The sequence below is a fragment of the Callithrix jacchus genome, chromosome 12, assembly GCF_049354715.1.
Source record: "Callithrix jacchus isolate 240 chromosome 12, calJac240_pri, whole genome shotgun sequence".
Taxonomy (NCBI): Eukaryota; Metazoa; Chordata; class Mammalia; order Primates; family Cebidae; genus Callithrix; species Callithrix jacchus.
The window spans coordinates 60,717,594-60,741,677 of NC_133513.1; the positions used below are offsets into that span (position 1 = coordinate 60,717,594).

The 24,084-nt window shown below is 47.6% G+C and overlaps 1 protein-coding gene across 16 annotated transcripts in view; it reads right to left on the minus strand.

The window, feature by feature from the left end:
* HK1 (hexokinase 1) overlaps positions 1-24,084 on the minus strand; it is a 132,572-nt gene that overhangs the window by 24,715 nt on the left and 83,773 nt on the right. For 14 of the 16 annotated variants that reach the window (XM_035268139.3, XM_078345689.1, XM_078345685.1 and 11 more), the window contains 6 exons: positions 20,124-20,272; positions 13,394-13,513; positions 9,013-9,108; positions 8,316-8,415; positions 8,025-8,208; positions 210-365 (listed from right to left, as the gene is read on the minus strand). In XM_035268139.3, coding sequence (XP_035124030.1) covers positions 210-365; positions 8,025-8,208; positions 8,316-8,415; positions 9,013-9,108; positions 13,394-13,513; positions 20,124-20,272 — 805 coding nt within the window. The remainder of the gene's footprint in view (positions 1-209; positions 366-8,024; positions 8,209-8,315; positions 8,416-9,012; positions 9,109-13,393; positions 13,514-20,123; positions 20,273-24,084) is intronic. The other 2 variants (XM_078345691.1, XM_078345690.1) reach the window with 1 other exon arrangement.

Consider the following 24,084-nt stretch of genomic DNA (forward strand, 5'->3'; position numbering starts at 1 on the left):
ATTCTTTAATGAACTGCCACAAGTGCCTGCAGGGAGGGAGTCCAGCCCAGGATAGGTCAGCTAAGAGTGAGGGGCGGGACATGGACCCAGAAAGCCATGACACTCTTGAAAGAAAAGCAACCAGACTTGGACTCAAGAAGTAAGAAAGGACCTATTGCTCTTCTCGGCCCCCCAACACCCTAAGAAATTCTTGAGGGGGTGGCACCTACTTTTCAATGGCTGACACATCACTGGTGTTAAACTTCCCTCTGGTGAGCAGCTCCGGGGTGATCCGCCCTTCAAATAAGAGGCCCTCCTTGGCCATCTTGACCAGGATCAGTCGAACCAGCTCTCCCAAGTACATGCCACTGACCATCTTCTCAAACCTATGAGAGAAAGGCACACCAGCACTTGTCAGCCTTCCTCTGCACCCCACACACGAAGGCTGGGACAGACACAAAAGGAATGGAGAGCCTGACCCACCCCTCAGCAGCCCCCAGCCTTGCTGGCAGGCAAGACCATATTCTTGCGTGACTGAACAGTAGAGGGAGAGGGATCAAAGCCAAACCAATTCTGGAGAGGGCAGGGTCATCCAGACCCCATGCCTGTGCCTAGGAGAACACCATGGGCAGGAGCAGGCAGGGAAGGCTGCCTGGAGGCAGGGAGGGGCGTTCAGACTTGGATTGCAGATGTCAAGAAGGTCCCAGACAGAAATGTGCAAAATATGATAATCTCCTCCTAAACTGTATGCTATAATTTTCATTTTTTATCTTTATGTATTTATTTTATTTTATTTTATTCTTTGAGATAGGGTCTCACTGTCGCCCAGGCTAGAGTGCAATGGCACGATCTCGACTCTGCAGCCTCAGCCTCCCAGGCTCAAGCCATTCTCCCACCTCCGCCTCCTGAGTAGCTGGATCACCATGCCTGGCTAATTTTTAAAATTTTTTGTAGCAGGGGAGTCTCATATGCTGCCTAGGCTGGTCTTGAACTCATGGGCTCAAGTGACCCTGACGCAAGCTACAAGACCTCGCTTATATGCTATACTTTTCAAAGAACTTTCAGCTCCGTTGCTGTGGATGAGACCACAAGCCCTGTGGAAAGGAGGTGGCCAGGAAGCTTTCTCCCCATTTCCCAGCTCAGAAAGGGTAAATTGCTTCTCCAAGGGAAAGGCAGCCACTCCTCCTGGGGCCGCTGTTGGGACATTTGTTAGGCATCTCCCTGGCATGATTTTCTCCTTCTCCGGCCAAAAAGACCAAGAATTTGCTTTGAGAAACTTACTCCTCCCCTACTGATGTTACCCTAAACTCCAGGGCTGGGCTCTGAGTACTGACAACCAACCAGCTCACCCCACTGCTCCAGCCCCTTCAGACACCGGCCAATCACAAAATTAGCCCAAGGCTGCATGGGAGAGGCGGGCCCGGTGGAGCCCGAGAGAGAAACCAACACACAATGCAGAAGGCCCAGCGGAGAGGTGGTGAGAACCAGGGCTCAATGCCATATCTGAGCCAGATTCAGCCCCAACATCCTGGCTGACCAGGGGCCACGAGGAACCCCTGAACAGGGCAGACTGAAAAGGTGGGCACACATCAGAGCGGCCAGCCACTCCTCATCGGGAGCCCAGCTGGCATACCCACAGCTGGCTGTGACACAGCAAAACAATCTGTTCCAGCCAGAGCCGCCCAAGGGCCAAGGATGCTGCCCAAACCTGAGCACCCAGCCCTTAACCATCAGCACAGGGTGCAGAGTCTCCTTAAAAACACAGTCCACATTGTTCCTGCTCCTGACAGAACCAGACAGGACTGCCTGGGTGCAGCCATGCAGAGGATCCCTGGCAGGAGAGTGCCCTTCTGAGTCTGGTGCCGCCCCAAGCTCCTGTGGGAACAGCCTCTGTGTAGCCCTGAATGGAAATCTCAGCGCTGGTGGAGCCACTACTCACCTCGACCTCCCTACCTGTGCAATGGGGATACTGACTGCTTTATATGGAGGATACGGGTTAATATGGGTCAGATGGTGCTGTAATATCTGGCTCATAATGAGAGCCTGTGGCCCTTCCTGTGTGTCTGATAGTCTTCCCAGCACTTTACCTGTATTAACTTATTTCATCCTCATTACAGCCCTATGAGGGAGACATTAGCATTATCCCTATCCCACAGATGAGGAAACAGAGGCACAGAAAGGTTATGTAACTTGCCCATGGACAGGGCTAACAACTTTTGAATCCAGTTAGACATAACACCAGAGGGTGTACACAGTGCATTTCTGCCTGTCTCATGGACAGTGTCACTCAATGTTAGCTGTCACTATCATGCTAGCAGCTACCTAGGACCACCCCTACCCCAACCTCTCTTCCTGTTCTCCTCTCTAGGCAGCCTTCCCTGTTGGGTAGTGTGACAACAGAAAGGGCATTCCCCCTTAGGATGGGCTAACATCAGCCTCCTGGCACCCTCTATCCGCTGCTTTTCACTCTGCCTTCTAACAACACCCAGAACAATCTGTTCCTTTTCCTATATGGCCTATTACATACATGGATATTGATACCCCCTTTTCCAGATAGAGGCCCATGGCCAGGGTCTGCCCTTTCTCAGTCCCTAGAGGCCCTGTTAAAGAAGCAGAACAAGCAAATAGCATCTCTCACAAGCTTCTCTCTGTTCAAGCCAAGGCTCACGGAGACCAGCTTCTGTTCCAACAGCACGCTTCCCATCTGTTCAAGTGAAATTAATGAAATTGAGCAAGTCATGATCTGCCTCTTGGGGCATGCCACCTGTGATAACTGAACAGGTAATGCCCAGGTATCTTGGCAGTCAGACACCTATGACCACAGACAGGTAAGGAGGGGCAGTGCAGTGGGGTTCCAGCCACCCTGCCTGCTGGTGGGCCCAGGCAGGGCTGAGATGGGGAAGGGGAGCATCAACAACCACAAGGAGTCATGGGCAAGGACTTGCACACCAATGAGGAGTCCCTGGCAGCCTGGGTCTGCTTCAACAAGAAGCCCAAGGAAAGAAAAGAAACAGAGGCTCATGGCCAGGCAAACCAGGATCAGAGCTGCCGAGACTCTATGAAGCAGGCAGAACCACAATAAGAAAAGGCATCACAGGCCAAGCGCAGTGGCTCACGCCTATAATTCCAGCACTTTGGGAGGCCGAGGCGGGTGGATCACGAGGTCAAGAGATCGAGACCATCCTGGTCAACAAGGTGAAACCCCGTCTCTACTAAAAATACAAAAATTAGCTGGGCATCGTGGTGCGTGCCTGTAGTACCAGCTACTCGGGAGGCTGAGGCAGAAAAATTGCTTGAACCCAGAAGGCAGAGGTTGCGGTGAGCCAAGATCATGCCACTGCACTCCAGTCTGGGTAACAATAGCGAAACTCTGTCTCAAAAAAAAGAAAAGGCATCACTCCATCACCATCCAGGCCAAAGAGTTCTCCCAACCACCGACCACCAGCATTTGCTGCTGCAGTCACGGCTGTTGCTGTGCTGTTGTGTGGGGTAAGTGCTCTGCATTTTGAAGGATGTGATAAGGAATCACAGGGAAAAGGGATTCAAGATCCCAGAGATTCCAGACACAACACAGAACAAGAGCAGAAGAGCAAGAAGTCCAAGCAGGCCTCACACCTGCAGTAGCTCATACCTGTAATGCCAGCATGTTGGGAGGCTGAGGCAGGATGATTGCCTGAGTCCAAGAGTTCGAGGCCAGCATGGGCAACACAGGGAGACCCAGTCTCTACAAAAAATTTTAAAATTAACCAGGTCTGCCTGTGGACCCAGCTACTCAGAAGGCTGAGGCTGGAGGATCTCCTGAGCCTGGGAGTTCAAGGCTACAGTGAGCAAAAATCACACAACTGCACTCCAGCCTGGGCAACAGAGTGAGACCCGTCTCAAAAAAAACAAGGAAACAAAAGGGGAGGAGAATTACAAATCAATTAAAAGGTGGAGCTAACTCCACAGGATAAGACAAGTATGTGGCAAGAATATCAAAGGCCTGGAATGTAAGGGTGAGAGGGAGGAAGCCAAAAGACTGGTCCCTTTTAGAAACAGACCTTCTAGCTCTGGGGCAAGGGGAGGCTCCTGAATACTCAAAGCAGGTTCCTCTGCTGCCTCCCAAATGCTGTAACCACCAATGAAGGAAGGCAGGAGCCACATAGCTATTGTGACAATGTCTTCCCTGTCCACTGTATACAGTAGATACTCGGTTAAATGCTAACTTCAATCAAAGCAAATGGAATGAGTAGCTATTGGTGTTCTAGAGCCCACTTGGGCACTGAGAGCCTTTGCACAAATCTAACACACCAAGGTTTTAAAACATGGTTAAAGGCTGGGCATGGTGGCTCACGCCTGTAATCCCAGAACTTTGGGAGGCCAAGGCAGGTGGATCATCTGAGGCTAGGAGTTCGAGACCAGCCTGGCTAACATGGTAAAACCCCATTTCTACTAAAAATACAAAATTAGCTGGGCATGGTGGTGTGTGCCTGTAATTCCAGCTACTCAGGAGCCTGAGGCAGGAGAATTGCTTAGAACCTGGGAGGTAAAGGTTGCAGTGAACTGAGGTTGCGTTATTGCACTCCAGCCAGGGAGACAGAGCAAGACTTATCTCAAAACAAACAAACAAAAAACAAAAACAAACAAAAAAACCTGGCTAAAAATTGGAATCACCCAGGGAGCTTTTACAATACTGAGGACTGGCCAGCCCAGGCCAACTGATTCATTGGTGAGAGGATGCCTGGACTTCAGTATTTTTTTAAAAGGCCCCTATGTAACTCTAATGTGTACTCAGAGATGAAAAATCACTCCCCTAGATCCTCCCTGATGATTTTTCTCCATAAATGATAAGAAATGCCTCTTTATACAAATCGTTTATTGCCCATAAGAAGAGATTCTGAAAGCTCACTCTCAAAACCTCAAACTTTCAAAAAGGGCAAAAATCCCCAAACCTATGCCAGACCACACCTCAACAAAGAGTCTTGGGCCACCTCTGTCCTATCCTAGGGCCTTACTTTTCCCATCAGTCAAATGTAGCAAACACCTTTCCCTGCCACACAGAGTATACAATGGCTTTCAAGAACTAGGCATTCCATGGAAAAAAGACAGAGGGAAGATCCAAAGATTCAGATAAAAGCCAGGGGCACAGCAAAAATGTTCTCAGGCAAAAAACTCTTTAGCCTACAGCCTATTTACAGGAATATGTGATGCAACCTGAGAATTTGTCATTTCCTTGGAATTGTTCTCAATGAAACCTAACTTACAGTACGCAGTAAACTGATGATATGCTTTGGCTGTGTTTCCACCCACATTTCTTCTTGAATTCCCATGTTGTAGTGGGAAGGATCTAGTAGGAGGTAACTAAATCATGGAGGCAAGTCATTCCCCTGCTGTTCTCGTGATAGCGAATAAGTCTCACGAGATCTGATGGTTTTATAAAGAGGAGTTCCCCTGCACAAGTTCTCTCTTTGTCTGCTGCCATCCATGTAAGACATGGCTTGCACATGTGAGGCTTCCCCAGGCATGCGGAACTGTAGGCTTATTAAACCTCTTTCTTTTGTAAATTGCCCAGTCTCAGGTAGGTATCAGTGGTGTGAAAACAGACTAATACAACTGAGAAACATACTGGAGAAAAGAGACTCTGCCCCAACCTTTCACTTTCTCATGTGTACCCCCATTTAGCCACCCACTCATCTCTCTCATCAATCATCAGCCACTCATCAATGCATCCATCCATCCACCCCAAAAATATTTATTGCAAACCGACCATAAACACAGTTTATAGTTTAGCCTTGGGATACAGTTCATCTCTTTGGAAAAATTCAGAAATACATCAAGATGGACAGCAGAGAGATACAAGTTTACACCCAAGCCATGCAGGGTTCCCAAACTAAGGCCAACGATAAGGGCATGGGCATTACCTGTTCAGTCATCGAGACTGGCATGCCCCACCTGCACTGCTAAGAAAAGAGACTTCTCGTTAAGCAACTGATAGTAACTACAGGTATATAACCTCTTATCTGAAACCCTTTGGGGGTCACATGCACTTGGGAATATGGATATTTGAGAACTTTAGAGATGTGATAGGGTATACATGCCACATGTCACAGAATACCCCCAAAGGTGCCTGAGGCATCAAGCCAGCAAGCACATTCAGGGCTCTTCAGTAAGATAGGCACAGTAATAACTTCACACCAGTGGGGTAAGTTTGATGGATTGGGCAGGGTGGGAGGGATGGTAAAAATACCTTTGACTGCCAGAGCTTTGGAACTGGGGCCCTTTGTCACCAAGCTGGTGCCACAGGCTCAGCCCGCAATGGAGATACTCAACTCTGGGTGTAAGAACACCAGAGGGAACTTGGGAATTCCCTCACTGAGAAACCTACTTTATTCACTGTTGCCACCTTCAGTGGTGGGGAGCTTGCCACTGATGAAAATCCATTAATTTGGGTGGAAAGGCCAACTGTCCAGCCTGCAGTATCGAGATCTTTTGGGTGATGCGTTTCGACATGGCTAGTAAAGTCCTATTTCCTTGTGACATCAGGATAAGGCTATCAGGTCTACAGAGTCAGTCAGTGAACATCTCCCTGTAGGCCAACAGCATCCAATTCTAGGATAAGGCTGCTGGGATGTTGGGTCAATGAGACAGAGCAAGCAGCATGCCAGCATCACAGAGAAATGTGAGCAGGCATTTCAGGAAAGTAAGTGGCTCAGATAAAGCGATACATGCTCTAGACTGAATAATACCACATTTACTTCTGTAGCCAGGAGCTTTCCACAGCCAAAAACAACCTGCCCGTACATCTGATGTTCTCTATCAATTCTGATGTACCTATTCATGCTTGACATTGAAGAAGGTTGCTCCCTAACATCTATATGACTTATACTCTTCTAGCCTGACTCCTCTGCGCAACAGCTATTTGCATGTCTGGCCTCCCTCTCCATCTAGATTGTAAGTCTTGGGAGGGAAGGTGCTATTGTGGATCCTCAGAGCCCAGCACAGAGCTCAGCATATAGTAAGTGCTCAATAAATGTGTAATGAATGAATGGACTCTCATCTCCCTTGCTCAGAAGATGGCCCACATACTATGTGGCCTCTCTTACCATGAATAGCAACACTCGTGACTACAGTATAGAGAGAAGCATTTTTGAACCATTAATATCTATTAGTTTTTGTGCAGCGGGGGATAATTTGAGAACTTTTTTTTTGCAGGAGCTACTAAGCTCCTGGGCTCCCATTCACACCTTGATCTCCTTCCCTGGCCATCAATACCCACTCAACTCTAGCCCCATTCGCCATCAGATGGGTTCATTGTGAACTCCACGCCAAGCTGCATCAATGCTTCTGTGCTTTTCATTTTCAAGACGTTTTACAAGGACACAATCATAGTATAATTAAACAAAGAGAAGATGATTTTAAAAGTGTTTTTCAGCTATAGACTCTACAGCTGTGCATCTCACCAAACAAGGAGCAACAAATAATGCAAAATGGATGGGCTTTAGGCTGGGCATGGTGGCTCACACCTATAACCCCAGCACTTTGGGAGGCTGAGGCAGGTAGATTAGTTGAGGTCAGGAGTTTGAGACCAGCCTGTTCAGTATGGTGAAACCTGTCTCTACTAAAAATACAAAAGTTAGCTGGGCATGCTGGTGCATACCTGTAATCCCAGTTACTCAGAGGCTGGGGCAGAAGAATTGTTTGAACCTGGGAGGCGGAGGTTACAGTGAGCAGAGATTGCACCACTGCACTCCAGCCTGGGTGACAGTGAGACTCCGTGTCAAAAAAAAAAAGTGACAGCCTTCTCTGTTTGTGATCACTTGGCTTTATGCCCTTTTCATCTGCCATCCCAAATCTTACATTAAATGTCCCCTAAGTCGGCCAGGAGCGATGGCTCACGCCTGTAATCCTAGCACTCTGGGAGGCCAAGGTAGGCGGATCACAAAGTCAGGAGTTCGAGACCAGCCCGACCAACATGGTGAAACCCCATCTCTTAAAAAAAAAAGAAAAAGAAAAAGAAAATGTCCCCTAAGTCACCCATGCAGTTAGAAGCAAAGTCAGAGACTCACAGCTGTTTTCCAGGGTTGAGGGATCCTCGGTCTATCTCCCTGTCAAACTCCGTCCGAATGTCTTCTAAGGATCCATCATCTCCAAAGGCTCCCCATTCCGTGTTGATACACATCCTCCCCTCGTCTCCTTCCACCAGATCAATGTGCCTCAGTTCCTCCATGTAGCAAGCATTGGTGCCAGTGCCTGGGAGGAACAAGACAGGGACAAGCTGTGACCACACAAGGGAGAGGGTGCAGAGCCACCTGGAAAGATAGGCCAAACAAACGGATGGGCAAAGGGGAAGACGTTACCGATGATCAGGCCCACTTCGCACTGCTGGTCGTCATAGCCACAGGTCATCATGGTACCCACCGTGTCATTCACCACAGCTACAATGTTGGCATCATAGTCCTGAAAACAGATAGCGGGGTGTCACTGTCCATTCACACATGGGAGCAGAGATCACACACCTTAACGGCGCTTGGCAGGAGTGCTCCTGCTTTCAGAACCCCTGCTTTGGGTGGTGCTGTTTTCATCACAGCTGGTACTCAAATTAACTAGATCAGAGTGTGGTGATTAAATTATGAAAACCTCACAGTTCCATTAATTATCTGGCTTAAGAGTCTTTGGGTAGTAGATTTTACTCATGGAGCTACATTCCTCTGCAAACCTCTGCGGGAGGTCCACATGCCTGCTATAAGGCGGGCTCCTCTGCTCTTGTTCTAAGCACAGCAGCCTGTATCTGTGGCACCTGCTTCCTGAATGGCCCAGCACTCCTGTCAGTCCCTGCTCCAGGCCTGGGTATTTGGGCAGCACCTCCGAGAGCTAGCTTTGCACCATCCCTATCCCTCCCTACCATTCCACACTGTGGACCCTCAACTCTCCCCTGCCTGGGTGTTTGGACTTTGGGACTACTGTCCCCCCAGGAAGGGTGCTGGTCTGTTTTAGAATGCAGCCCTGCTTCCCACACCCCCACATAGCTGCGGCTGAGGGCCCAGTAGAAATTACCCCTCGCTTTTTTATGGCTTTGTTAAGCAGCTTGACCACATCTGCTCCTTCCACGCCGCTCGCTTTAAATCGCTTTGTCCAGGTGATCAGGACAGCCTGCAAAGGAGAATCAAAGGGACAGGATGAGGGATGGGAGGCCTCCGGCACCCCAAGGCCCTGAGCACTTCTCCAGAACAGGGATGACGCAGAGCCCCATAGGGGCCAAGTGGTTCCTCCCAGATCATACTGGGCTGGGCGAGGGGCCCAGAGGAGCCCAGACTCAGTTCCATCTCCTGATTATCCACACAATGGGCTTCTCTAGGGGTGAAGATAGGGCGGGGAGAAACATGCTTACAATATCCAGCTCACTCTAGAAGAAAGCAAGTGGATGTGGGGGCAGTAATGCCACATGGCTTGCCAATCTAACTGGATGCCAACTACACAGCCAGACCTGTTTAAAAAGGGGGCAAGAGAAATCCCTGGCCCCCTTCCCCACTTCCCAACCAGACCCCGGCTTCCACAGCCCTGGGAAAAGAAAGCCAGAGCCAAACTGGAATGAGAAACAAAATGCTAAGATCATTCTTGGCTGCTGAGCTTTTAAGAGCCAGGTCCTAGAGAGTTAGAGAATAATGGGGACTACACATGATTTCCACCACTTCACTAGCTTTGGGACTTAACCTCCATTTGTAAGTGGTGACTCCCTATTTACACAGAATGATTCCATTTTACTTTGCATATTAGCGGAGAAACATCAAGGACAGGCATCCAATGATAAACATTCTATAATTTTATCTTAACTCCGATAGTTTTACATATTGATTTTGTTTTATTAAAAAAACAACAACTAGGTTGGGCTCAGTGGTTCATGCCTGTAATCCCAGCACTTTGGGAGGCTGAGGTGGGTGGATCATGAGGTCAAGAGATTGAGACCAACATAGTGAAACCCCGTCTCTACTAAAATACAAAAAATTAGCTGGGCGTAGTAGCACGCACCTATAGTCCCAGCTACTCAGGAGGCTGAGGGAGGAGAATTGCTTGAAGCCAGGAGGTAGAGGTTGCAGTGAGCCAAGATTGCATCACTGCATGCCATGCCAGCCTGGCGCCTGGCAAAAGAGCGAGACTCTGTCTCAAAAAAAAAAAAAGAACAAAAAACTAAAAAGATATGAGAACAGAAAAGTAATTGTTACGCTTGGCTGTTTTCTCTGAATGGGGAAAGTCACTATAAATGCAGCACATCTGGAAGATTTGTGGTCTGGGCCTTGCAGGCCTGCAGAGGCAGCCCAGGGATGAGATTCTGTGCACATGGTCCCTGGCCCAGCTCACAGTGGAAGCCACACAGACTCCAGCATGCACCGGGAAGAGCAGCCCTTGGTGAGAACTGGTGGTTCTTTGCTCAGCAGCAACTGAGCTAAGTCAGGAACTGCAAAAGCCCTGGACACTGTCTACCTCCCCTCAACCAGCCCTCTTCCTCCTCCAAAGCCTCAGAGAACCAGGTGTTGTGGAACAAATGGCAGGGGGCGGGGGAGGAGGCTGGCAATCTAAAGACCTGGTCCTACTTCACACTTTCTGCCCGTTTCCTGCCGGGCAGCTCCCTTCACTGCTCTGGGGTTCACTCTGCTCCTCTGAATCCGGGAGCTGATGTAGAAGTGAATAAATAATCTTGAAGCTCTCAGCCAGCCCTATGCACAAGCCTCTGGACAGGAAATTGAGGGTCTGTGATCCACTGGTGCCACGGCAGGTACCTGACCCAGCCTAACAAGCATTCTCCAGATGGGGTGAAGGCTGGCAGATGGGACGCCCCCCACCTTCGGCTCCTTCTCTGTTCACAATGCTCCCACCCAGGCATGTCTGCTCCACCCTGCAGGCTCTCATGCCCAGGAGGTCATTCCCTCCCAGCTCCTGCAACGCTTCAGTCCCTGGAAGGCTGCGCCTTCACAGGGATCGGGTCCAGTAACACTGAACCTCAGCACTGCAGGAATACAAAATAAACACATTCTGGCCATTCTCTCCCAGGGCCTAGCCCATGCCCGGCACAGGGACAGCACTCAGTTGATACTGCAGAGAGCAAATGTGAACAACGGTGATACACAGTCCACCAAAGTCTCTTCCTCCCAGGCCCACCTCTCACAGGGAACGGGGAGTGACTGTCACATCTCAGTTCTCAAAAGCCAAGGAAGGCCGGGCGCAGTGTCTCAAGCCTGTAATCCCAGCACTTCAGGAGGCCGAAGCGGGTGGATCACGAGGTCAAGAGATCGAGACCATCCTGGCCAACATAGTGAAACCCCGTCTCTACTAAAAATACAAAAAAATTAGCTGGGTGTGGTGGCACGCGCCTGTGGTTCCAGCTACTCGAGAGGCTGAGGCGGAAGAATTGCTTGAACCCAGGAGGCGGAGGTTGCAGTGAGCCAAGACTGCGCCACTGTACTCCAGCCTGGTGAGAGCGAGACTCCGTCTCAAAAAAAAGAAAACAAAAAAAAGCCAAGGGAAAACAAAAAAAAGCCAAGGGAAACCTTTATTGACAACAGGCCTTGCAAAAGGGTTTGGGAAGGACACGCTGGAGGCCGAACTGATCTGAACACCTTGGAGGGGTGTTCTGATACTAGAACCAGAGCAAGAGTCCACATATGGCCACAGTTTCCTGAAAGCATAACAGGTCAGAAAGAACATCTCCGATCATTTAGACATGTTGGAGGTGGGTGGAGCAGTGGAAGGGAGGTGGGGCCTGGGACCTGGTCCAAGACCTGCCATTAATAAGCCCTGTGACCCTGGGGAGACCTCTGTGCTCATCTTAGCATTCTGGGCTCTCAAGCCCCTTCTTGCTGATTCCACAAATTATACAGATGGAAGGGTTCCAGCCACAGGAAGGAGTGCCCAAGAAAGGGTGCTTACCATAAAGGCATAAAGGGACCCAGGGGTGCTGCCTGCAAGTGTAGAAGGTGCCCTGAGCCCAAATGCTACTATCTTGTAGCAAAGTGGACCAGTTATGAGCACGGGATCTGCCGCTTCCTGGCTAAGTGACCTTGGACAGGTTCTTAACCCCTCCGAGACTCAGTTTCCTCATCCGTAAAGTAGGAATCATAAGCACTTAACTCATAGAGATGCTTAAAGATTACGTGCACTACCTGTGAAGTATGTATTAGAAGAGAGCCTGGCCAGGTGCTGTGGCTTGCACCTGTAATCCCAGCATTTTGAGAGGTCAAGATGGGCAGATCATCTGAGGTCAGGAGTTCAAGACTAGCCTGATCAACACGGTAAAACCCTGTATCTACCAAAAATACAAAAATTAGCTGGATATGGTGGCAGATGACTGTAATCCCAGCTACTAGGGAAGCTGAGACAGGAGAATCGCTTGAACCCAGGCGACAGAGGTTGCAGTGAGCCAAGATTGCGCCATTGCACTCTAGCCTAGGTGACAAGATGGGCCCTCAATAGTTAAATATCAGAATTCTTTTCTTTTTCTTGTTTTTGAGACAGGATCTCATTCTGTCCCCCAGGCTGGAGTACAGTGGCACAATCATGGCTCACAGCCGCCTCAATCTCCCAACCTTCTCCTACCTTAGCCTCCCCTCCCACATCGCTGGGACTACAGGCACGTGTCATAACACACAGCTAATTTTTTGTATAGATTGCCCAGGCTGGTCTTGAACTCCTGGGCTCAAGTGATCCTTCTGTCTCGGTCTCCCAAAGTGCTGGGATTACTACGGCACCCAATCCCAGAATTCATACTATAGAAGTTTATTCATGGGTGGTTTGGGTGTGGGGTATATATGTGTTTCTATCTCTCCATGTAAAAAAAGAAGAAGGCTGCTTGTATTCATTTTGTATTTCTGGAGTGCTGAGGTTCAGTGTTATCATAGAGAAGGTCTGAGTCCATCCTTGCTGAATGATTAAACAAATAGATGACCAACAGGAAGTTGGGTATAACAAGTCACCTCAAAGGTCACCAAAGGCATCTCTGGGGCTGGAGCCACCAACCAGCTCCACTAAGGAGAGGCAGCCCTGGCACCTAAGGGACAGGGCCCGTAGCATATTCGCAGTAAGCAGGGCAGCTTCCAGGCAAACATTACACACCATGCAATTCTGGCAAAGAACTTTCCCACCTCTCTCCACCATCTTTAAATCTACTTTATTTTCCTTTGCTTGCTTAAGATTAATAAATGGTTCTGTCCACCTGGTAGCCAAAAATACCATGATCTGTCTTCAAAAATACATAAATAACTAAAGTAATTGAAAAAGTAAACATTATCTCATGGTACCACACTAACTTCTGCAAACGTTTCTTTAAAAACAGCAGACATGCAAGCCATTCTGCAAGCAAAAGGGAAAAGTTGTGGAGAAAAGGGCTTGTTAGCTTTTCCAACCTGGGCATCTGCAGAACCCAATAATCCCAGAGCATCCTTACCTCATCTATTTTGGATTGTTGGCAAGGAAAAGAAAATGTGAATCCCACAGGTAACTTCTTGTCCTTGATCTTCTTTTTCTCCATGAAATCTCCCAGGCACTCAGCGACATGATCAAAAAGCTAGAAGAAGCAGGAGAGAGCAGTCAGGAAGGGCCAAAGCAGGCTCAGCATTTCATGGGAAAATATAAACGATTCCCTTCCACACATATAGAAAGGTGTTTGTACTCATGCGACCTCGTGGTCCTGTCTGACAAGCCATGCTGTATGTGAATGCAGAGAGGAGTCACTTTTCAAGAGCTGCCCTGTGGGCAAGTACAGCTCTTAGGAAGTAACTCGAAGCCTTCAAACAGAACTGGCCTCTCAGTGGTCACTAATACGCAACATCTGGGTACTGAGAAATATGGAAAAATAACAGAAAATCAGCTATGTCTTCATAACACTCAGGTCACGGGTCTCCACCAGCCACTCAGGTGCAGTGGCCTCCGCCCCTCCTGATGCCACACTCTGAAAATTTCAGAAATTCTGAGGGCAATTCCACAGCCTCTAGCCCACTGGAGTGACTAAACAATTCAGACTATCTTAATTTTACCTTTTATAGAAGTATCTTAAAGTACACATATCCTAAGTGTAGAGTTCACTGGGTTCTCACAAGCTGCAGCTATCTATGTAGCCAGCACCCAGATGGAGAAACACCTGTAAGATGCCCCCTTCTGCCCTTGCAGTCCCTACCGCTACCACCCAGCCCAAGGGCAACTGCCAGCTGTCCTGACGTCTATCACCCTCAATTACATCTGCCTGTTTGTCTAGTGTGTCTAAAGGGAAACGAGACCATGTGTGCTCTTTGGCATCTGTGTTCTTTCACTCGACATTACGTGGATGACAGTCATCCACAGAGTTGAGAGTCTTGGCCAACTGTTCATTCTCATTGCTGCACAGTATTCCTTGGTATGAAATATCACAATTTATCTACTGCACTGTAACTTAAGGTTGCCTATTTTATAACACATTTTCTATGACTTAGGTGCACACATATCTTAGGAATCTGCTAGAAAGAGCTTGGAACACCGGTTCCCTAGCTTCTACATGAATACTGCCCATGATGAGAGGCTCATCACCTATAAGGAAATCTTTTTGGATCTCCTAATAATTCCCTTCATCTCTAAAATATAACCAGGGCCAGGCATGATGACTAACATCTGTAATCCCAACACCTTGGGAGGCCAAGACAAGAGGATCACTTGAGCCTAGGAGTTTGACACTAGCCTGGGCAACATAGTGAGACCTCATCTGTACAAAAAGCTTAAAAATTAGACAGGCATGGTGGCACATGCCTGTAGTCCTAGCTACTTGGGAGACTGAGGTGAGAGAATCCCCTGAGCCCAGGAGGTCAAGGCTGCAGTAAGCCATGATCATATCACTGCAATCCAGTCTGGGCAATAGCGTGAGACCCTGTCTCAAAATATAACCAGAATAGAAGATAATATTCTAAGTGCATTCTAACCAGAAGAGTGGTTAACAGAACTAAAAACCTCCCTTCATTATCTCTCTGCCTCTAGCAATCCAACCTGGGCATATATATACACGTTTAGCAGCCATGCCACAGTCTAGCTAACCCCTTGTCTCTTTCACATGACTCATGACACTAGACCTCCCTTGCACATGGGAGTGACAGCCATGGAGTTTTTTGGAACCCAGAGGAAGGCTGTCTTGGAAGAGCCAAACCATAGTCACATGAAGTGGCATTAGCCCAAACTCCCAGACAAGGCCATCTGCCTAAAGCTTTACTTGCAGGGCCTCGTGAGAGGGCCATAAGTCATTACTGCTGTTCCCATCTTTCCCCAGATCCCCCCAAAGCCAGCTCTAAAGGCAGACTTTGTTGCTAGAGTAAAAGAAAACCTGGTCAATTTCAATGTAGGATTCTTCTGCCTGAGTCACTATTACTCAGGCCACAAAGCAGCTGGCATCTTAGGCTCAACTGACACATGACCCTCCCTGGAGAAGCCGGCTAAGCTTCCTGCGACCTACATTGCAGACTGATGTAAACTCATTACTAAGTTGGTCCTTGCGCCCCATTCCATCTGCACTCAGAGGCTCCAGACTCTCCTGCAGCCTCAGGAAAGAAGGCTGGGTGGAGGGAAGACTACCTCGGGAAGGGGCAGGGAGGCACCTGGGAGAACTCAGCCTGCAGAAATGGATTCCCATGAATGGGGCCTGTCACCAGCTCCCGGATCCAAGCCAAACACAACTCCCCAGAGTGCTCCATTGAGAAGGAAAGCCCGTTTCTGTGGAGTGCTGGTGATCCAGGGTGACAAGCCTGCCCAAAGAAGCAGGAAGCTACCCACCACGGCTAAGCCATCTCTGCAATCAACTGGGAAGAAAAGTCACCTAACCGCTCTGAACTCAAAGCTTCAGTGTCTTAAAAAACATTATTTTCTCTTCTTTCCTGACAACATACTCTTTATTTGAAAAATACACAGACTGGCCAGGCGCAGTGGCTCACACCTATAATCCAGCACTTTGGGAGGCTGAAATGGGAGGACTGCTTTAGTCCAGGAGTTTGAGATCTGCCTGGGCAACCTGGCAAGACCACATCTTTATAAAAAAAAAATTTTTTTTTATAATTTAAAATAAAAATAAAGACTCAGTCACTCTGATTAAAGATGGCAAGCAATGGCCAATATAAAAACTTAAACATTTATTACTCAAAATTCCCAAAACTAAATAAGTAATATTTTAAGAATGTTGCATTTGTGCTTCTGAATTTATTAAAGCTTAAAAGTACTCTGGGCCAGGCACTGTGGCTCACACCTCTAATCTCAGCACTTTGGGAGGCTGAGACAGACAGATCACCTGAGGTCAGGAGTTTGAAACCAGCCTGGCCAACATGGTAAAACCCCATCTCTACTAAAAATACAAAAATCAGCTGGGTATGGTGTCATGTGCCTATAATCCCAGCTACTTGGGAGGCTAAGACAGGAGAATCACTTGAACCCAGAAGGTAGAGGTTGTAGGGGGCAGAGCTTGTAGTGAGCCGAGATCATGCTACTGCACTCCAGGTTGGGCAACAGAGCAAGACTCTGTCTCAAAAAAAATAAAGTGCTCTGAGACTTTTGAGATTGTGTGTGTGTGTGTGTGTGTGTGTGTGTGTGTGTGTGTGTTTGGGTGTGTGTAGAGAGAGGAAGAGAGACAGTAATAAAGGAAATAGTAGTTAATTGGAGAATCTAGATGATAATACACAGCAGCCCTTTGTGCTTATCTTAAAAATTTCCTGTAAGTTTAATATTATTTCAAATAAAAAGTTTAAAAATCTTGCATGCCTGTAATCCTAGCTACTTGGGAGGCTGAGGTGAGAGGATCACTTGAGCCCAGGAGTTCAAGGCCACCCTGGGCAAAATAGTAAGATGACATTTCTTTAAAAAAAAAAGTTCAAAAGCACTTGTAAATCTATTTCTAAATTCCCACATATTGTAAAAGATAAGAATCTGCTATGATTACAACCCCAAGAATTTATTACTGTTCATAATCTGTGAGTCTAAGTTGCTTCATAGACAAAATGAGGACCCAGTTTTGCCAGAATATCTATAGGTCAATAAGAGATCTCCAAAAAGTATTGGACCACTCGGCTAGGCATAGTGGCTCATGCCTGTAATCCCAGCACTTTGGGAGGCCAAAGCAGGAGGATCACATGAGCCCAGGATTTCAAAACTAGTCTGGGCAGCATAATGTGACCTCATCTCTATTAAAAATACAAAAAAATTAGCTAGGCCAGTTGCGCGTGCCTGTAGTTCCAGCTACATGGGAGGCTGAAATGCAAGAAAATCCCTCGAGTCCAAGAGTTCCAGGCTGCAGTGAGCCATTGATTGCACCACTGCACTCCAGCCTGGGCAAGAGAACAAGGCCCTATGTCAAAGAAAAAGAAGGTATTGGACCACCCAATACTTATGTCTAACCTAACACCAGACTTCCGTAGCAGGTTCCCATTGCATCCATTTTTCATTTTCCAACCCTCTCCCCTCATTCCCGAGACTGTTCTCCTTGCCTACTGCCCTCCTGTTCTCTCACCAATCATAAAATTAAAATAACCAAATAAAGACAAAGACACAACCCAGCCTAGGAACTCGAAGTTGCTGAAACTGTTTATCATCTGGAGCCATATTGCCTAGGTTCAAATCCTAGTTCCATCACTTATGAGCTGTGTAACCCAAGGGGCTAGTTAATAAACAGCTGAGCCTCAATTCTCCTAACATGTGAAATGGCAAAAATAATATCTACCCCCTAGGGTTGCTGTGATGATTGAATTAATACATAAAAGTGCTCGTATCTGTGACTTGTGCATAACAAGCACCAGGTAAGAATTTGCTATAATGATACTACGTTATCATTATTATTGCCTTCATCCTCTTTCAGACTGCTTAAAAGGAACAGAAGGGCTGGGTGCCACAGCTCAAACCTATAATCCCAGCACTTTGGGAGGCCGAGGTGGGCAGATCACCTGAGGTCAGGAGTTAGAGACCAGCCTGGCCAACATGGTAAAACTCCATCTATACTAAAAATACAAAAATAAGCCAGGCATGGTGGTGGGTGCCTATAATCCCAGCTACCTGGGAGGCTAAGGTAGAAGGAAAATTGCTTGAACGCGGGAGCTGGAGGTTGCAGTGAGCCCACATCCCATTACTGCACTCCAACCTGGGTGACAGAGTGAGAACCTGTCTCAAAAAAAGAAAAAAAGCAGCAGAGGAAGAAACAGAGACATCAGGAAATAAAGTGATTCTAGGACTGAGAAGAGGGGAAGATAAGGACAGAGGCTGGGAGAGACAAAGGGGGCAATGGTAAGAAGGTGAGGACACTCCCTTAATTAACAAACCTTGCTCCTAAAAAGTCAAGCCAAAACACACAGGGAATGTTTGCAGCACAGGGTGAGTTTCAGTGGTGAGTGTGCCAGGCTTAGGTAGCTCAACCTAAGGACCATGGGAAACAGAGTGATAGGCCAGTGTGTGTTCCAAACAGAAAGTGCAGGATGCCAAACCCTGAGCTTCCAGCCACCTGTGAAGAGGAGCAACGCAGCAGCCAACTGCGCATGGTCAAGAGACACACCATCTGGCAGCCTTTGTGCAGGCACCAGATGGATGGGCTGGTCTCTGCAGCCCAGTGATGGAGGAGTGGCAGGGGAGCCTTTGGGCAGGGCCATCCAGTAGAGACGCACCCAGCTTTGGTGGCCTACCATATAGAAACTGGCTCACCTGCTCTAGTGACAGTATCACCTGTGATGCTCACTGTGGCATAATCTGAAGGGCTCTGAACCCACACCCCAAGGGAGCAGGTTAGCCAGGATTAGCCCTTGTGTCTTAGACAAAGAAAAGGCTTGGTGGCTTGCTCCAGGTCCTACCCACAAGAACTTAAGAACAAAGTAGAGTCAAGAGGAGAAGGCTCCTGGGTCTCATCTCAAAGTCCACCCCAGAACAAACGGGTTCCCTGGAGATCTTAGTCATGAACCTTGCGGTGAGCACACCCTCCTTAAAGCAAACATTTGGCCAGTTCTGAGAACATATGCTGGACAGCAGCCACGACTCAGGAGGCGAGCCAGACTAAAGGAGCCAGAACGTCTACAGGAGAGAGGAGAAGTACACCCCTGCCCCACAATGGGCTTAGGGACCCAGAAATGACTGAAAGCCTACCGTAGAGGCTACCTGAGCCCTGATCACAGGGTCCTCAGTGAGATATAGACCCACCACTCACCTCACCCAGACAGAAGCGGGCAGATGGACAGGTCCTTCCTAGGCATGCCCACAGCCCTTTGGGCAAGGAGGAAGGGCAGCCATTCCTGGGGTGCAGTGTTGGGAGCCCCAGTGGGAGAGTGAAAGGAAGGGACGTTGATGTCCCTGCTTCCTCTACTTTCTGTGCCAAGGGCTTGCACAATGCTTTTCTAAATCAGGTAACAAGAAGCCACCAAATAGCCCATAGCTGTGAGCCCTCATTCCTGCCCAACAAGGCCACAGCCATACCCTACAAGGCTGGGGCCTCTGGTAAGTGGGTGAGGCCAACGACAAAAAGAAAGGGGCATTTTCGGCTGGGCATGGTGGCTCACACCTGTAATCCCAGCACTTTGGGAGACTGAGGTGGGTGGATCACAAGGTCAGGAGTTCAAGACCAGTCTGGCCAACACAGTAAAACCCCATCTTTACCAAAAATACAAAAAAATTAGCCAAGTGTGGTGGTGTGTGCCTGTAATCCCAGCTACTCCAGAGGCTGAGGCAGAAGCATCACAAGAACCCGGGAGGCAGAGGTTGCAGTGAGCCGAGATCATGCCATTGCACTCCAGCATGGGCGATAGTGCGAGCCTCCATCTCAAAAAAAAAGGGCGGGGGTACATTTTCACCTAGGGCTCTGCTAAACCTGCACTGGGGAACTGACCCCAGGATCCACAGGGAATGAGTACATTTACCCAACAGAGCTGTGGGGTCTCCCTCCTCAAACCTAGACTCTGCAAGTCCAAGCAGCCCACTCCCACTGCACCAGTTTAACCAGATAGAGGGCCTCTGCTTAAGCACAGCCCCCACACAGGCTGTCACATCCTCTGCCCAGGAGTCCTTTTACATATGCACTTATGAGGGACTCTTTCCAGCAACCCTCTTCCAGGGGCTTGGAATGCCAGTGCTTTGAGGCCTGGTTCCTGGAAGTATCCTAGGGTATGCTGGCCCAATGGGGTGACCCAGAGGGAGCAAGGACCCACCTGGCTTCCACTGCCGTGCACGATGTTCTCTGGGATGTCATAAACCTCAGACTCCATGCGAACATTCTGGTTTTTCTCATGATTCACTTGCACCCGCAGAATTCGAAAGGAAGACCCACCAAGATCCAGGGCAATGAAATCTCCCTTTTCTGTTTAGGGAGACAACAGGTATCACATCAGATTCAGATGTTAAAAGGAAGCCACATACCAAGCCCGCCTTCCTGGCAGGGCCTAGGCCCTGTCTGCCTCCCCCTGTCACATGTTGTTATCAGCCAGAAAGCAGCAATCATGCAGACTTCATCCAACCACCGCCAGATATGCAGGGTAGGCAAGAGAAACCCTATCCTAACCCGGAGTCCTTAGACAGAATAGCTTCAAGCAATCCCAGTCTCTTACTTCTGACTATAGGGGAATGGAAGTACTGAATTAAGTATAAATTCCCACTCCATGTTTCTCATTTCTTAACCTATTTCAAAAACAGCACTGATATACTGAAATAAAAAAATCCCACAGCATTTCAACTCAGACAAAGCCCTACATCTGAGGTCCACCCAGAGCCCTCCATGTCAGCTCCGACATCGATTACTCCAGGGCTCCACTTACTCCGCAGGGTTGTATTTTATTATTGTGGTAAAATATGCATAGCATAAAATTCACTACTGCAACCATTTTTAGGTATACTATTTAGTGGCATTAAGTACATTCACAATGTTCTCCAACATTATTCCTCTTAGCATAATGTTTTCAAGGTTCATCCATATTTTAAGAACTCGACTTTTTTTTTTTTTTTTTAATTGACAGAGAAAGAGTCTTGCTCTATCACCAGGGCTACAGTACAGTGGTAGGATCAAAGCTCACTGCAGTCTCAAGCTCCTGGGCCCCAGAGATTCTCCCACTTTAGCCTCTCAAGTAGCTGGGACTACAGGCAGGTATGAGCCACCCTGTCCCCAACAGAATTTCTTTTTTTTTTTTTTTTTTTGAGAAAGAGCTTCGCTCTTGTTGCCCAGGCTGGAGTGCAGTGGCATGATCTTGGCTTGCTGTAACCTCTGCCTCCTGGGTTCAAGTGATTCTTCTGCCTCAGCCTCCTGAGTAGCTGGGATTACAGGTGACACAAGCCACAACCAAATACTCTCTACCTTTCATCTTAGTTACCCTCACAATGCTCCCAGAAAAATCAGTTAAGATCTGTTTCACTTGTGATGCTACAGTGACATCCCCACTGTCCTAGTATCTATCACAGCAGGGGTGACAGCCACCTCTGCCTTCCAGAGCACATGATCCACTAAGCCCTCAATGCCATGGCCGTGGGGTATCTCCTTTTCCTAGGTAAGTAAAGATCTTTATTATATCTTACCTAACAGCATTCTTGAAACTTAATTCACATAAAATATTAATTAACCCATCTAAAGTATACAATTCAACAGTTTTTAGTGTATTCTGAGTTATGCAACCATTACCACAGCCAATTTTAGAACATTTTCATTATTTCAAAAAGACATCCGTACCCTTTAACTATCACCTCCCAAGCCCCTCATCCTCCTCCAGCCCCAGGCACCCACTAATCTAATTTCTGTTGCTATGGATTTACCTATTCTGGACATTTCACATCAATGAAATCATACAAGGTGGCTCATGCCTGTAATCCCAGCACTTTGGGAGGCTGAGGCGGGTGGATCACTTGAGCTCAGGAGTTTGAGACCAACCTGGGCAACACAGCAAAGCCCTGTCTCTACCAAAAATACAAAAAAAGATTAGACGGGCATGGTGGTGTGCGCCTGTAATCCCAGCTACTCAGAGACCGAGGCAGGAGAATCACTTGAGCCTTGGGGGCGCTGAGGATGCAGTGAGCTGAAATCACACCACTGCACTCCAGCCTGGGCGACAGAGTAAGAACCTGTCTCAAAAAACCAAAGAAGAAAAGAAATCATACAGTATATGACCTTGTATGACTGGCTCATTTCAGTCAAATGTTTAGCAAAAGGTTTTTAAGGTTCATCATGTTATAGTGCATATCAGACTTTATCCCTTTTAATGGCTGCTACACTCTATGGATACAGCACATTTTATTCATTCATTTGTCTATTGATAGATATTTGGTTTGTTTCCACCTTTTGGCTATTATGAATAACACCACTCTGAATATTTGTGCCCAAGTTTTTGTGAGGACATGTTTACATTTCTCTTGGGTATATACCTAGGACTAAAATCACCATCAAATGGTTACCCATGTTGAACTTTTCAAAGAATTACCACCCTTCTTCAAAGCAGCTGCACCATTTTACATTCCTACCAGTAATGTATGAAGTTTCCAATTCTCCGTGTCTTCAACATTTATTACAGTCCGACTTTTTATCAATTTGCATTTCTCTGATGACTAATGATGTTCAGTACATTTCTATGTGCTTATTGGACATTTGGAGAAATGTCTATTCAGAACCTTTGTTCATTTTAAACACTTGGCTTATTTGTCTTTTTTTTTTTTGAGATGGAGTCTTGCTCTGTAGCCCAGGCTGGAGTTCAGTGGTGAGATCTCAGCTCACTGCAACCTTGGCCTCCTAGGTTCAACTGATTCTCCTGCCTCAGCCTCTCGAGTAACTACGATTACAGGTGTGCACTACGACGCCTGGTTAATCTTTTTATTTTTAGTAGAAATGGGTTATTACCATGTTGGTCAGGCTGGTCTCAAACTCCTGACCTCATGATCCACCCACCTTTGCTCCCAAAATGTTGTGTACAGGTGTGAGCCACCACTCCTGGCCTTGTCTTTTATGCATTGAGTTGTAAAAGTTCTTTTTATGGGCCAGGCACAGTGGCTCACGCCTGTAATCCCAACACTTTGGGAGGCCGAGGCAGGCAGATCACAACGTCAAGAGATCAAGACCATCTGGGCAAACATGGTGAAACCCTGTCTCTATTAAAAATACGAAAAAAAAAAAAAAAAATTAGCTGGGTATGGTGGCACACGCCTGTAGTCCCAGCTACTCGGGAGGCTGAGGCAGGAGAATTGCTTAAACCCAGGAGGTGGAGGTTGCAATGAGTGGAGACCACATCACTGCACTACAACCTGGGCAACAGTGCACGACTCCGTCTCAAAAAAAAAAAAAATTCTGGCCAGGCGCGGTGGCTCAAGCCTGTAATCCCAGCACTTTGGGAGGCTGAGGCGGGTGGATCACGAGGTCAAGCGATCGAGACCATCCTGGTCAACATGGTGAAACCCCATCTCTACTAAAAATACAAAAAGTTAGCTGGGCATGGTGGCGCGTGCCTGTAATCCCAGCTACTCGGGAGGCTGAGGCAGGAGAATTGCCTGAACCCAGGAGGCGGAGGTTGTGGTGAGCCGAGATCGCGCCATTGCACTCCAGCCTGGGTAACAAGAGCGAAACTCCGTCTCAAAAAAAAAAATTCTTTTTATGTCCTAGATATAAATCATTTATCAAGACATATGACTGGCAAATATTTTCTCCCATTCTGTGGATTGTCTTTCCTTTTTTTATGGTATTCTTTGAAGCACAAATGTTTTTATTTTTGTTGCTGTTGTTATTGTTTTGTTTGAGCCAGGGCCTCGCTCTGTTGCCAAGGCTGGAGTATAATGGTGCAATCATGGCTCATTGCACCCTTGACCTCCTACACTCAAGCAGTTCTCCATGCTCAGCTCCTGAGTAGCTGGGACTACAGGCATACAACCACACTTGGCTAATTTTTTATTTTTTGTAGAGACAAGGTCTCACTGTTTTGCCCAAGATGGTCTCAAACACCTTGGTTCAAGTAATCCTCTTGCTTGGCCTCCGAAAGTGCTGGGATTACAGTCATAAGCCACTATGCCTGGCCAAGTTTTAAATTTTGATGAAGTCCAATTTTATCTTTTTTTTTTTATTTAGTGCTTTTGAAGTTGTAGCTAAGACTCTATTGCCAAATCCAAGGTCAAAAGATTCATACCTATATTTCTTTCTAAGAATTTTAT